This window comes from Equus przewalskii, chromosome 29 (assembly GCF_037783145.1).
Source record: "Equus przewalskii isolate Varuska chromosome 29, EquPr2, whole genome shotgun sequence".
Lineage (NCBI taxonomy): Eukaryota > Metazoa > Chordata > Mammalia > Perissodactyla > Equidae > Equus > Equus przewalskii.
The window spans coordinates 24,994,860-25,007,557 of record NC_091859.1 but is presented as its reverse complement, the minus strand read 5'-3'; the positions used below and the strand labels follow the sequence as shown (position 1 = coordinate 25,007,557).

At 34.3% G+C, this 12,698-nt stretch overlaps 1 protein-coding gene across 4 annotated transcripts in view; it reads right to left on the bottom strand.

Annotated features, from left to right (window-relative positions):
* Nucleotides 1-12,698, bottom strand: part of SCYL2 (SCY1 like pseudokinase 2) — a 66,992-nt gene that overhangs the window by 12,199 nt on the left and 42,095 nt on the right. For all 4 annotated transcript variants that reach the window (XM_008516375.2, XM_008516376.2, XM_070599796.1 and 1 more), the window contains exons 9-13: nucleotides 11,853-12,029; nucleotides 10,058-10,180; nucleotides 5,795-5,908; nucleotides 2,933-3,065; nucleotides 671-789 (exon numbers count right to left, since the gene is read on the bottom strand). In XM_008516375.2, coding sequence (XP_008514597.1) covers nucleotides 671-789; nucleotides 2,933-3,065; nucleotides 5,795-5,908; nucleotides 10,058-10,180; nucleotides 11,853-12,029 — 666 coding nt within the window. The remainder of the gene's footprint in view (nucleotides 1-670; nucleotides 790-2,932; nucleotides 3,066-5,794; nucleotides 5,909-10,057; nucleotides 10,181-11,852; nucleotides 12,030-12,698) is intronic.

Here is a 12,698-nt window from a genome sequence, read left to right as displayed (position 1 = left end):
AATAACTTCCATCTTTCTAGCAGACTCTCTCTCTTTCTGGCTTTGATGAAATAAGCTGCCATGTTGGAGAGGCCCGTGAAGCAAGGAATTGATGGTGGCATCCAACTAACAGAGAGCTAGGAAATTGAGGCCTTCAGTCCAACAGCCCAAAAGGAACTCAATCCTGCCAACAACCATGTGAGTGAGTTTAGAAGCAGATCTTTCCCCTAGTTGAGCATTCAGATGAGACCCCAGCCCAATGGCAGTATTGTGAGAAACTGAGCAGAGAATCCATCCCTGGCTTGGCAGACCCACAGAGACTATGAGATAATAAATGCATGTTGTTTTAAATCATCAAGTTTGTGGTGATTTGTTAAGTAACAATAAATAATGAATATATACCCCAGATACATTACAACAAATCTTTTCTTTGTTCATGTCCACTTCCCAGCCCCCAATTTGAAGTACCCCTAAATCCTACACATCTTTCAACATTCTGTTCATTTAGTATCTCCCAATGAAGCCTTCAAAAACCCATTCTTCCACCTCACATACTCCTTACTCTGGACCCACAAACTTTCTTTAACTCTGTGGCATATTTTTCCTTGTTTTAGCAATATTTATATACATATTTAATGCCAAGAAAACAATTAAGCTGAATAAACTGAATAAAGCATAAAACCACTCCTACCTGATTGAGATTAAGATTGTTTTCAATACTTAGGGGAATGAGATGAGGCAACACTTTTCCAGCCAGCTGCTCTTTGGTGATTCCCAACTTCTTATGAGTAAAAGTACATTTGTAAATACCTATTAGAAAAGAATGAGACAAATTTTATAATTCAACACCACAAATTAACAGAAATTAGGAAAACAGTGTATCTACATAAAATCTCATGATAAGTAGTGTAGCTACAAATTTCTCCCTATCTGTGCTTAGAACAAGGATGTGCTTATTACAAATTAGAATGATTTCAGCTTTATCATCAGTTTAGATTTAAACACCATGACCTATTTACCCTGTATCCTTTTGGTTTAAGAGCACATTTAATGACACTTTAACATTAAAAGCCTATCAGCGGGTCTGGCCCTGTGGCTAAGTGGTTAAAGTTCCATGCTCTCAGCTTTGGCAGCCTGGGTTCACAGGTTCAGACCCTGGGAATGGACCTATTACTCATCAGCCATGCTGTGAAGGCATGCCACATACAAAGCAGAGGAAGAGTGGCACAGGTGTTAGCCCAGGGCTAATCTTCCTCAAGGAAAAAAAAAAAAAAGAGGAAAATTGGGAGCAGATGTTAGCTCAGGGCGAACCTTCCTCACCAAAAAAAAAAAAATCCTATCAGAACTAAGTACAGTTCTTACAGTGCAGCAGTAAGGTTACAGAATGCCTCTCTATCCTGAAAACATCTAAATACTTATTTCAGACCTCTCACTCAAACTTGAGACATCTACTTTAAAGTGTGTAAGCATAGATCCTACACCTTTATTCACTTCTTTAACCAATCAGACAACATGTTTGAACCTTAATAACTTAATTCAACTCCACACAATCCTTCCCTATTGTCTCACCTATTTACTCAAACTTCAAGATCCTGCTTGTTTCACCTATTCCACAAGGCCTTCATTTAGTAAACTGAGCAAGGTGGTCCTCATTCTCTGAATGCTTTTGTGTTATACGCATTTTGTATATAATCCAAGGCTTTAAAACATACCATCCCCTATTATTCTCCTGTTAATGTACATTTCACTTATATACTCAAAGAGAAACTTTATTGAGCATCTACTTCTGCTTATTTGCTAGGAACTATGCTCTTTACTTTCCCTTTGGTTGTCTCACTGAATTCTCACAAGACTCCTATAATGATGTTATTTTTATTCTCATTTGATAGATGATGAAACTTTTCAAAATCACTCCAGGAACTGCCACAGCCAGGATTGGGTCTAGAGCTCTTTCCACTATGCCAAAATCCCTCTCAAGAAGACAAATTTCTTTGAGCCCAAAAGTTTCATATTATATCCCAAAAGTTTTATGTCTACAGAGGTCTACAATAAATTACTTGCTGACCATTCCTACAAATATTTACTGAGGGCTTTCGATAGATCAGGCACTATAGTAAGTGTTAAAAATACACAGCCAAGTAATAAAGATTTTCTTCAAAATTAACAAAGAACTTAGAATTTAGCAAAAAAGTGAACTTGTTAATGTTCTTGTGATTCTACAGCTATGTCTGATTCTATTAGTACAACAGACCCCCAGAATTTTCAGATTGGATTTTCATAACTTCAATTATTTATAAACAATTTCAGAGTTTCTTGACAGAGTAATTTGTAATTATGCTGATAGAACAGAATGGCCTGTAAGGGTAAGATACTTCATCAGCATATCACATATCAGTGAAGCATACTGGTTAAGATTTAAACACCTCTAAATTAAAAACTAGCTCTACTACTTATCAGTTGTATAACCTTGAATAACTTACTTCACTTCTCTGATTCTCAGTTTCCTTACTGTAGGAGAGAAATAATAGTACTATTTCACTGGATTTTGGAGAGGACAAAATAAGATAACGCAGAGAAAATACTCAACATAATGCCTCTTACAAATTAAGTACCAAATAAACATCAGGTATTATTATTAAGGCTGGTATGAGCATTTTAAGAAGCTTTGTTTGCCTCTTATTTGGTACCATTTTACAGAGAAAACTACATGTCATCATGATATTGTGAAACCAGGATTCCCAAATGTCTTACTCCTTTGTAATGTCCAGGTTCTACGGTTTTTGCCAAAACTAACAAAAAGAAAAGTTATATCATAGCAGTTATCCCATCATTCTTCAATTACTGAATGCTATATACATGAAAGAAGAGTACAACTGTTTTATAGATTGGAAAATTTATTTACATGACTATAAAATGATAAAGTAGCATTAAATGACGTTAAGTTTTCAACTACCTAAAATTCCCATGAGGACTGCAGGTTCCTTGGATGGAATTTGTTGTAAGAAGGGCAGGATATCATCAAGTACAAACCACTTATCCAAGTATTCCAAAATCTTTCCTAAGCACACTAGTGAGTTTACACGAACCTATTAAAAGAGATAAAGTGCATTAGCCATTTAAAGTCTTTGCAATCTAGAACAAAATATTTAAATGTAAATTTCATCTTCACATAGATATATGTTAAAATCTCAAGAATAAAAGTGAGTTTAAAACCTCCTATCCTTTATTAATAAAGGAAATTCAGGTATTTACTAATTCCCCTGACTTGTTTCAGAAAGAATTTATGATTGCTTTACCAAGACACCAGTTAACTAAAGGGAAGGAATGACTTCAATTTTCTATCATTTTAAATAAAATGATTAGGATTGAGAAGCTTTACTATATATATGTTTACTAAGAACATTTCTTTGGGAACACCTGAATTATAAAAAGGACTACATTCTCCCACCAAGTTATCAATTTTACTGGGCTTCCAGTACTTTTCTCTAACTCAGGTTCAATTCATCCTTAAACTAAATATTTTAACAACATGTGAAGATATCTATATTTGTCCTACATAAAGTTTTCCGTTTCTAAATCTTTAACACAGTTACTAAAACCTGACATTTAGGAGCTCTTTTATCAAAATTCTATCTATATTCACTTGACTATTTTGATAAATATTTCACACTCTATTTTTTCAGCCAGAATTTAAGACAGCATACTTTCAGTCAGGATCATAATATCAATAAAACTCCAGTTTTCAAAAAAAAAGTAAACTAAGAAAAGCAGAAAATAATTTAACTGGTTACAAAAGTACCATATTTCTGCAAGAAAGTTGAAAAAACTTCTGAAATGTAACGCACAACTGTTTTCTGAAATTCAAACATAAGAAGTAAATTATAAATTCAAAAAATATCTAAAGGCTTAACTTGCTCTTAGAATCAGTTTTATAAAAGGAATTGCTGCATTCTTTATATGTGCGTGTGTGTACATATACACATATAAAGAGAAACTGGAAATACTAGTTTATTTTCTTTAATGATGTATAAAATATTAGTCATATAAGTCACGAAGAAATAGAGCTCTTGAGAGCATTTTACCTAACTCTGTGTAGAATGTATTTTTATTTTCAGGGAACAGTATTAGAATATAATTCTCATTCATGACTCATGTTTCAAGAATTTCCTAGTTAGAACTTTTAAACCTTAGAAGTCTATGTCTACGAATGCAACTCAGGAATTCCCATTTGCCACTCTGAAGGTAGGGAGCACTGAACGTAGTACATAAAATGCAAACACATTCCAGAGTTACTGTTCTAAATACATTCATTATAACTCCTTGTCAACAATATACCTTTAAGGGATCAGTTGGCATCTTAACAAGAGATACAAACATCCCTGGGCATTAATACAGATCATTTAATTTAATAATCCATGCTTCCCACATCACTCTGCATACAGACTTAGAACTGAACTAGAACATGTACCTTGACAAAATGTAGGCTAAAATAAATTTATGCTGCCATAAAATATAGTATGACTTATGTGATGTTTTAAAGGGAATTCTGAAAACTGAAATTTAAGTTGTATATTACTACCACCTATTTTGAAAATTCAATCATAAAATTAGAAAATTTCAGAGAAAAGGACTGTATTTCAAATCCGTTTAATGTTGATGAAGAAAGAGACTCAGAGAGGTATAGTGACTTGTCCAAGGGAACAGGGATAGTTAAAAGAGTCAGAATAAAAACTCAGGTTTCTTGACTTCATTTCATACTTGTTCATTTCAGTAAACAATGATATATTTTTCTACTCTGGTGTAGTTTTCCATCTCAGAACCTTTCTACCAAAAAAGCAAGAACTAAAATGGATGAGACGGCTATAAGGTAAAATCGCATCATTATTTAAATTCCTTTTGCCTATAATTCTATTAAGCTATAAACGCTTATTTTTATTTAAATTCACATTTCACTGAATACAGATGGATAAGATCTACAAAGAACTATCTTAATAAAATGGAAATTTAATAATATGCCCATTATCAAATATGAATATAATGACTGATCAGGTGAAGGAAGGATATTTCTTCCTCTTTTCTAAAGCTGCTATTTGAAGAGAGTATTCAATGTTACTTCTATAAAGAAATATCAAAGAGATAAATTCTTATGATTTAGTGTTAGAAAAAAGGTTGGGAACATTTATTGCTCCCAATATGAGACAATGAGAATTATGTTATATACTCTACCTCCTTGACTACCAAGTAACTTAGTGTTAAAATTTTGTATTCAAAGGATGCAACTCTTCACCTAGCTTTCTGAGTACAACTATTTCCTCCCACTTGCACTCTTATTAATTTATTTCTTTATTGTACCCTTTACTGTTTTTGAAGGTAGACAAGTTAAGCGGGGGCTTTAGAAACTTTTCTCTCTAAAAAATTTACAGAGAAATGACTAAAAAAAGAGGCAGTTAATAAAAGGAAGCCAATCAAAAAATGTTTAGGTTTATACACCAAGTTAAAAATCTCATGATTATTTTAAAACTACCAACAAAATGAATTGTGAGTTATAGCAGAAAAGGATTAAGAAAAAAAAATCACTTAAATTTTCCACTAAAACATTAAAATTTAGGGGACAGGGAGGAAGGTCAGGGATGCAGTATTGTAAACATATACATCAAGGAAACTATAGCTAATGCTCACTTTTATAGTACTACATATAGGTTACCTACAGACAAGATGAAATAAATGAACTATAAAAGAGTTATTAAACAATAAGAAAATTATTTAAACCAACGAGAAGTGAAAGAAAAACAAAAATTAACATGCAATTACTTACAGCAAGGGAAGACGTTTGTAGACATGCATTTTTAATTCTTGGTATCAAAGCATTTTTCATGGAAGGGTAGTCTATAAGATTTGCAAAGGTTGGAATGATGTTTAGACAGAGTTCCTATTAAGAAAATAAATCAAATCAATCTTAGGGAAAGATTTTCTCACCCTTTCTCTCACATACTAAAAAAAATTTCGCGAGCCAGTCCTGATGGCTTACTGGTTAAAGTTCAGCACGTTCTGCTTCGGCAGCCCAGGTTCGGTTCCTGGGCACAGAATCACACCACTCATCTGTCAGTAGCCATGCTGTAATGGCAGCTAACACAGAAGAACTAGAATGCCTACAAAGAGAATATACAACTATATACTGGGGCTTTGGGGAGGAAAGAAAAGGAAGATGGACCACAGATGTTATCTCAGGGTGAATCTTTCTCAGCAAAAAAGAAAAATTGCATTTGCCTGGCTAATTTGTCACACAGTTTGAAATAAACTTTTATGTATTTTACATCATTTGGTCCTTCCCACAATTATTTGAAAGAAGAAAAGCTATTATCAGTTTTTAATTCTAGAGATGAAACAGGCTCAGAAGACCTTACTTGAAATCATGGTAGGTTATATAACTAGCATATGGTACCAAAATTCTCTGGCCTCATTCCTAATTTCCTTCCCTGATAACACAACTCCTCATTTATTTTTAAAAATAGAAACACCAGGGCCGGCCCGGTGGCGCAGGAGTTAAGTGCACACGTTCTGCCTCAGCGGCCCGGGGTTTGCCGGTTCAGATCCTGGGTGCAGATGGCACCGCTTGGCAAAAAGCCATGCTGTGGTAGGCGTCCCACATATAAAGTGGAGGAAGATGGGCATGAATGTTAGCTCAGGGCCAGTCTTCCTCAGCGAAAAGAGGGGGATTGGCAGCAGTTAGCTCAGGGCTAATCTTCCTCAAAAAATAAATAAATAAATAAAATAAAGTAGAGGGAGATGGGCACGGATATTAGCTCAGGCCCAGTCTTCCCCAGCAACAGCAGGAGGATTGGTGGCAGATGTTAGCTCAGGGCTAATCTTCCTCAAAAAAAAAATAAATAAATAAAAATAAAAATAGAAACACCTAAGTTTTCCTGTCTTTCACAACGAGAGAAAATCAAATATAAAGTCACGTAAAACTATTCCTCTTAAATAAGGGATTAATTAGCTGTTACAAATATCCATATGATGGAATATAATACAAACTCTTAAAATATCTTTTAAAAGATAGTTTAATAATAGTGAGGAGAAAACACATTAAGACACTATTATATAATCCCAATTTTTAAAATGTGTACGTACATGTGTTTGTCTACAGGCTCAGGAAAAAAAGACTACAAGAATATACCTGAAAACATTATGAGCAACTCTGAGAGAGGATTTTAATTTTTAAAATATTTTTAAGTACTTCCAAATTCTGATACTTAAGCAAGTATAACTCATAGAAACAGGAAAAAGTTATTTAAAACATTCTTGTTAACTAATACCTGCCATATTACAAATGACTGGAACTGGGAACTCTGAGGATAACAGACGAAAAAGGGGGATAATTGAGGGTAGGGGATTAATTGAGACAAGGAAAAGAACAAGAAATGGCTTGAGAACTAAGTGGCTGAAGAATACACATCTCAGATACCTTATTAAGAATGATCCTTGTAGCCAAGTATAGGAGAAGAAATTACTGAAGAAAAGGAAGTATAAATGTGTATCAAGGAAGGAATCATTGACAATATTTGGTAAACTTAAAGATATCCATTTGCAGACAGAAATGAATTAAGTACTAAGAATCTGTTATCAAACTACTGGCCAGTATTTTATTTGCTTTAACGTATTCCAAGATTTTCAAAAGGTAGATATAAGGGAGTTACATGTTTATATCCACTCAGAACTATAATAATTAAATGGGTGACATAATTTGAGGATAAGAAATATAAGCTACATTTAAAAACCATTTTCCACAGATGGGAGGAACGGACCAGAGTGAGCAGGCAGTGAGACACTGCTCCTGTTACCAGAGGGTGCCTCCTGATGGAAGATCAGCCTTTAACTGATGAGAGGGAGAGAGTGTGTGCACGAGAGAGAGCTCATGAGTGCATCATGCTGTATAATCTAGCAGTAGGTTACAAAAAGGCAAATCTTAACTTACAAACCAAATCTTAACTAGCTAAATGAGGAGAGAGCTCTCTCCCTAGGAGGAGATAGGATGAAAAACCTAAGAACAGGAGACTGAAAACAACAAAACTCAAGGAAGTCCAAATAGCACATTCTCAAGAAGTTGCACCTGATTTTATACTTAATAACTGGTGGTTAGGAGGGAAGAATGAACATATCTTTTACATGTTTTACATGTTTACATGTAAAATGTTTACATGTTTTACATGTTAATTTTTTTATTGCAGTAACGTTGGATTATAACATTATAGCTTTCAGAAGTACATCATAATATATTTCGAATTCTGAGTAGATTACATCATGTTCACCACCCAAACACTAATTACAGTCCATCACCACACACCTAATCACCCCTTTTGCCCTCCCCTCTCTTCCCTTCCCCTATGGTAACCACCAATCCAATCTCTGTTGCTATGTGTTTGTTTGTCATTGTTTACATGTTTAATTTTAAAGGTAAATAAGTTAAAAAGCTGGTTCACACATACGTTTCTATTAATGCCTCTAAAGACCCTAACTCTTGCAAACCACCTTCTACTTTTCCAAATGTTTTTCTAAACTCTCTAGCCTCTTAAATATTCTAATCAAACTTCACTTTAAAAATATCACTCCAAAAATGAATTTCAGGAGTTACTTTGTAGCCTTCTACTTGCATGAAGCTTGAGGTAAATAAAGCCTTTTGTTTCTTGCTCTTGCTCTAGGACTCTCCCAAAACTTAGACAGGCTTTAACTTTATCAGACTCTTACCAAGCAGTGTTGATACTAGTCATTTGGACTGGTGACTAAAGACACTGAATGATAACAGAAATGCTGGTTTCTAAAACTCAGCAAAGTTGCACAGGTTGATCTGAATTATATATTAACTATTTCAATAAAACAGTGGCTGATACTTATTAGCCAAACTAATCCCCCGAGGAAGAAAAATGGCCCAGGTCACTCAACAGTCTCCCTCCTTCCTAATCTCACTGAATATAAAACCAGGTTGGCCACATAGGGCCTGTGGGAATGCTTCAAGAAGCTATAATTCACAACTCCTTTGGAAAGGGCTAAAAAATAGAAGTAAGTACACCTTCCCCAATTATGCCATGTCATTTGGACAAACGCAGCATATCCTCACTTTTGAGACGCTATCACCTTAGAAGGAAAAAATTTTAATATCGACTTCACAACTTTGAATAAACAAAAGAACTTAGCAGGCAAAGTCTCAAATGACCATAAAAGTGACCTTATACATATGGTATTAGGTTCACATTAAAAAAAAAACTTTGGTAATAACTCTAAAAATTAAAATTTCGTTCTTCTTTACCAGAACTTCTATACTGGCAAAGACACTATAAACTTTTACATAGGAAACCATTTATCCAGTGAGATGTTCTTAACATAAGTATTTATTTTCTGAAGTAAAAAAAAAAAAAAGCCCAAGAAACTAAATTACACTTTTAATAGTGATCCAAAATTTTTTTTTTTCTAGACACATAGCCCACAGAAGCAAAGCTACAGAACTAAAAGTTTGGCACAGTGCAAGACGCTTTAACATCACCTTTGTGACACAAAAGCATGACTATAAATGCAATAGGAATGGTCACACTAATTTACTGTCTGCTTGTCTATCTACCTGCTATACAGATTAACTTCAATGCAGAAGGCATAACATTTCTAAATAGAAGACTGACTTACTATGCATGAAAGAAAATTATGAGTATGGGAAGTACCTACTTAACATTTTCATAAGAAAAAGGCACATAGATCTCTGACATTTTATTTCATATGTGACCCACTTAGGAAGAAGGTATAAAATAATCCAAACTACAATAAATCAAACCTTCTACAATAGTGCCTTTCTGATAAATAAAAGCAATTAATCATTTTACTTCATTAATACAGGTATGTGTCAACTGATTCTTTAAATTAGTTAGGAGTGGATACATTTTAGTAACAGTGTATAATGCAATTCAATATGGATTAATATATACTATTGAGTTTTATATAGGAGACTTTATGACTTAAACCCAAAATGTACTTCTTTCTTTTGCTTTAAGAATCAAAATTATCATCAAAGAAAAAAGATCAAATATTATACCTGAATCTGAATGGAAGGAGCCTCTAGTGCTCTGTAGACCATTGGTAGGACACTGTTCTTTATGTCATCAGGAGGAGTTTTGGTTAGTAGCAAATCCATTTTTTGTAGGAAAATTAACAAAATCTGTGTAGAAAAAGGGAACAATGTATCAAAGTCTAGAATCTTTGCAAGATTTTATATATGCCAAAATTTAAAATATCTTCAAAAGAGTAAGTTATATATTAAAACACTTACCATGTTGCTAGCCTGAAGGCATGGAAAACAAAAACATACAAATCAAGTTTCTTACATTTCTGGAAGGACAATATTTAACATCTGCTCTCAGTTTAAACATTTAAATAAAAACTAATTTCCTAACTCTCACATATCTTCAGTAATACATTGCTCACCCAAAAGTACCAACTATCTGGAAAGCTACTGGGTAAAAAAATAAAAGCCTGAGGACAGCAAAGTCAGATGTCCCAAGGAAGTAAATTCCATCACTCAGCTTCTACGAAGTTCAAGAGAAGAAGAAAAGGTACAGAAATGAAAAGGACTATCAGGAAAAATTGTAAAATGAAACATTTTCAATTGTCCCTGATCATTCGTTTTTTACCTGGCTGCTACTACATACCTAAATTACAAGGAACCAACTGCCCCTTCTATTCATGGAGAATGCACAGTTTTGTCAAGGCTCAGTTAAAAAGTTTCAGAAGGAATTTTTAGCTGACTACTAAGAGAAAAAAATAATACCAAAGAATGGATGCAACTAAGAATTCAGACGATGAGTTCCTTAGGATACTATCTTGACTGATGCACAGCTTAGTGAACATGTGGCTCCACTACCTCCCCTCCTGACACCTTGACCATTTGGGGGGAACTCTGCTTCACAGCCTACCGTCCCTCACCTGCCCTTTCCTTAGCCATAGGAACTCTTGTCTTATCACCAGACTTCTCTCTCTTCCCTCCTTCTGAGGGAAGGACCACAAATAACTTGTCATAAAACCATTAAATCAGGTAATTGATAGTTTACTAATAATTTGTTTTACCATGCAGTGGCAGAAACACGTAATAATATTTACTATGTGCCAGGAAAATTTTATTTAATCTCAACAACCCCTTTCATTTTAGAAATAAGCAAAATGAAAGCTTTAAGAGAGTAATGACTTATCCAAGTCATACTTCCGGTAAGGAGATTAAGAAGGCCAGATTCAAACCCAGGTGTGTGACCCTACTGCTCTTAAGTCTAAGGCTATTTTGAATCTGGCAAATTAACATCGTAAGAGTCTACATCAGAGACTAATTACATTTTTCACTTATAATACACACACATATTACTTCCATGGTGCTATAAGCATTTTCCCTCTTCTGGTGAAACTATGTATTAGCAATAAAATAAAGAGAACCAACTGGCATAAACCATCTACAAATTAAAGAACTGAATAACAAACCAAACAAAAAACAAAGAAACAGAAATACTTAAAACTGCAGGAGAAAAAGAAATACTTCTTTTCCCAAACCTGTAATTTTCAATAAGGCCAATGAGAACAGTAAAACACATGCAAAATCTCGTTACAATTTATTTTCTGAGATGGTAACTTATGGAAAGCTGTAGACATTTACTTGCAAAGTTCAATCATAATTTTAGGAATGGTTCACTTTAAACATATGCAAAATAGTTTCTGACTAATGGAAAGTCTCTTACCTCAATTTTTAAAAAGTCATATATCTATTCCTTTTGTTTTTAATGATAGTCATCACTGACTAACATCACTGAATAACAGCAGATAAATAGGAAAAAAATCTACATACATACCTGGATTGGCTCCTGCTGTTTAAAGACAGGGCCAAGTTCAGGTAGAATTAATTTGACATATTCTTCTTTGGTGCATTCTTCAGCAATCAGTAGAACATTGGGCAAAACAAAAGGTACCATGTCAGGGTTTACAAACTCTGAAGTCAGACAAGGCAAAATTCTCTGCACAATGACACGCTGAAAGACAAAAATGTTTTCATAAAACTAAATTTTATTTCAGGTCTTCAGTATTAACATTGAAGTTACAGTCTAAAATCTCCAATCTCTTGGGGTAAGGTGACCATATAATTTATGGTTGAGAGTAAAATGGGGTGCAATTGCTAATTATACCAGGACAAAAGGCATAACTTGGGAATGTCACAGATAAAAGGGAAGATATGGTTACCCTTCCTTTAGGAAACTTCCCTAATTAGTCTTCACTAATATCTTTCTCCTCTTAATTCCTTCATTACTTACGATTCATACCACACAACTTAAACACTGTCCTGTATTGTTAATTGTTCCATGCAACAACCCTTACTGTAAGCGCCTTGAGAGCAAGGATAGTATTTTGCTTCCTCTTTAATCTCCATAGCATCTAAGTAAAAGGCTAGACAAACAGTACATAATGAATATCTGACAGATTAATAAACACTGGAGATTTTTTTGCAACCAGGAATTGCTAGTTTTCCAACCAGTGGCTTCTTTAGCATTCCCCAACATTTTTTAAACTAATTACACTCATGATTTAATAAGCCAGAGAGGGAGAGTTAAAGGAACTGGAGAGGCTAGTAACAGTACAGAAGCATCCCCTTAATTGCTGGCGAGGCAGTGATCTCCACAATGGCAGCTTATGGACTTCTCTTC